General features: G+C 41.5%; 1 protein-coding gene across 1 annotated transcript; it reads right to left on the bottom strand.

The window, feature by feature from the left end:
* Window positions 1-846: 846 nt before the first annotated feature.
* LOC127137701 (uncharacterized) lies at window positions 847-2,076 on the bottom strand. The gene has a single exon (XM_051064135.1). It carries the CDS (start codon window positions 2,074-2,076, stop codon window positions 847-849), a length of 1,230 nt encoding a protein of 409 aa, XP_050920092.1.
* Window positions 2,077-2,288: the final 212 nt, after the last annotated feature.

Below are 2,288 nucleotides of genomic sequence, written 5' to 3'. Positions count from 1 at the left end.
TATTCAAATGTTTAAAGTGGAGTACAAAGGCATGACCGCCCAAATCGATACAGCTAAAATACCAAACTGAATATAAGAAAAACAGAAGAATCACACAACGGTCTTTCGAGTTATGAGTTCTTCTAATTCAAACTTGAACCTCTTCACCATCCCCTCATACATCATAACAAAATTGATTACAGCGGGATGTGTGCCATGTTGGTCCAATCCTTCCACTGCCTCTCTCAACCTCCAAGGTATTTCTCGGGTCGTCCAGTTGCAGAATTCTACCAAACTATTGAGCTTTGTACGGTACCCATCTTTGTCTTCTTGCAAGAAACTGATAGTTCTCCTGAAGGTATCGTAATCCTCAATGACTTGCTCTCTTTCCCTTAGCCATATCACACTGTCTTGATGGAATGCCTTGAATCTATCTTTCCATTGTTGAGCAACTTCTCTAGCATCTTTTGCTTCTTGACATTTCTCGGCCCAAGTCATAGGTGTGACTCGAGAAGCTTTAAGGGCTCTTTCCTTAAGTCGGCGCTCGTGCTCGGCTTGGGTCTCAGCATTATGGAGGGAGATAGCGAGATCGTGTATCTTAGCCTCCAATATCTCTCTAACTTCTTTTTTCTCTTCTGTAGCTCGTAGCCACCATCGCTTATTCTTTTGGCACTCTTTCTCAACTTGTCTCAACTGCTCTTTAATGGTTTCTAGGCAGTGGTCAGCTTGTTCCATGCCTACTTTCACTTTCTTTCTCTTGCGTTCTTCCTTGTTGACCTTTTCCTTAGTCGCTTCTAGCTGAGCCTTCTTCCTCTCTAGTTCCCACTTTATTTCATTTCTTTCATTTGAAACTTCCTGGAAGTTGGTCTATAGCTCTTCATTTTCTCGTCCAAGTCTTGCTATAGTAGCTCTCAACGCTTCCACTTCTTCCATGGAGACAGGGATGGGTTCTGGTGGCGGAGGTTGAGTTGGAGGATTGAGGATGAATGGCAGCTTAATTTCTTGACTTCTTCTGGTGACCCATTGATGATAGGGTTCTCTATCCCCTATGACACCCTTTCCTTTGTCTTGTCCTCTGAAGCGAACTTTTTCCCAGGCTCGGATAACCCTTTTTAGCATAACGAGATCCTCCATATCATGGAACACAAAACCTTCTAACAAATGGTCATCCGGCTTGTATGTGATAGGATAACCCAACTGCCTCACTGCTAAAATAGGGTTGTAGTTAATGCACCCTTTTGACCCTATTAATGGTACATTCAGAAATTCTCCACAACTAGTAATCGTATCTCTCACATTCAAACCATGAGGATACCAAATAATGGTATTTTCAGTGAGTCCTACTAGCTTTTGAGACCACTCATATCCATCCATACTTTCAATTGTATCAACCTCTTTGAACACATGAGAGACAAACCATTGGTAAAGGAGTGGTATGCAACATAACATCAGTCCTCCCTTCTTCTCAAAGCTTAAGTGCAAGGTGTGATAAACATCTGCTAGGAGTACGGGCACTGGATCTTCATTCTTAACCTTGACGGCCCAAAACACGCTGATAGTTGCTGCATCAATTAGCTTCTCCATATTAGGAAATAACACCAATCCAAAAATAAGTAAAGCCATAATAGTATCATGGGCTTCCCACTTTTGGGCTTCAACAAAGCTTTGAGCAGTTTTCTCCAGGTACTCTTGCGGAATTCCTTGTACCTTCCCCCAAATTTTGATGTTAGGGGTTAGATCTTTGACTGGGATGTCTAATACTTCTGCCAACTCTTCGGGTTTAGGGATTTGACCTAACCCCTTGTATGGTCCCTTCTTCTGCTTAGGAGAGTCCAATATTCTTCCGAGTTCTTCCAAAGTCGGGGCCAACTGGAAATCTCTAAAGAGGAAACTTCTGAGTGGTGGATCATAAAACTGGGCTAGTGCGGTAATAGCATCCTTCTGTATTGGTACAGACAACAAGTGTAAAATCTTCCCATATTTGAGTGTGAATGCGTCTTGACGGATATTAGTCAACCCATCTCTGAATGCAATGAACCCCTTCACACATGGTACCTTAGCTTTGATTTGGAATGTTTTTCTCTTTCCTGACTCCATTTGTTCTTGAATGCTTAATTATCTGAAAATTTTGAAAATCCCTGAAAATAAAAAGTGTGTAAATGATTTTGCTATGCTCATAATGAATGCAACATGATGTTTATGCAATGACAGAGATCCAAGTTTCACATATATCACAAGGTTCAACTTAACAGTGGTTCTATGTCTTTTACCCCACACATCAAGGATTGCTCCTAAGGTTATCCATTTTC

This window comes from Lathyrus oleraceus, chromosome 4 (genome assembly GCF_024323335.1).
Source record: "Lathyrus oleraceus cultivar Zhongwan6 chromosome 4, CAAS_Psat_ZW6_1.0, whole genome shotgun sequence".
Classification (NCBI taxonomy): Eukaryota; Viridiplantae; Streptophyta; class Magnoliopsida; order Fabales; family Fabaceae; genus Lathyrus; species Lathyrus oleraceus.
The sequence above is the reverse complement of the archived record's forward strand: the minus strand, read 5'-3'. Positions and strand labels throughout refer to the sequence as shown.

Bases quoted from the DNA above. Each gene is read 5' to 3' on its own strand.
- LOC127137701 (XM_051064135.1), bottom strand. From the start codon at position 2,076: ATGGAGTCAGGAAAGAGAAAAACATTCCAAATCAAAGCTAAGGTACCA.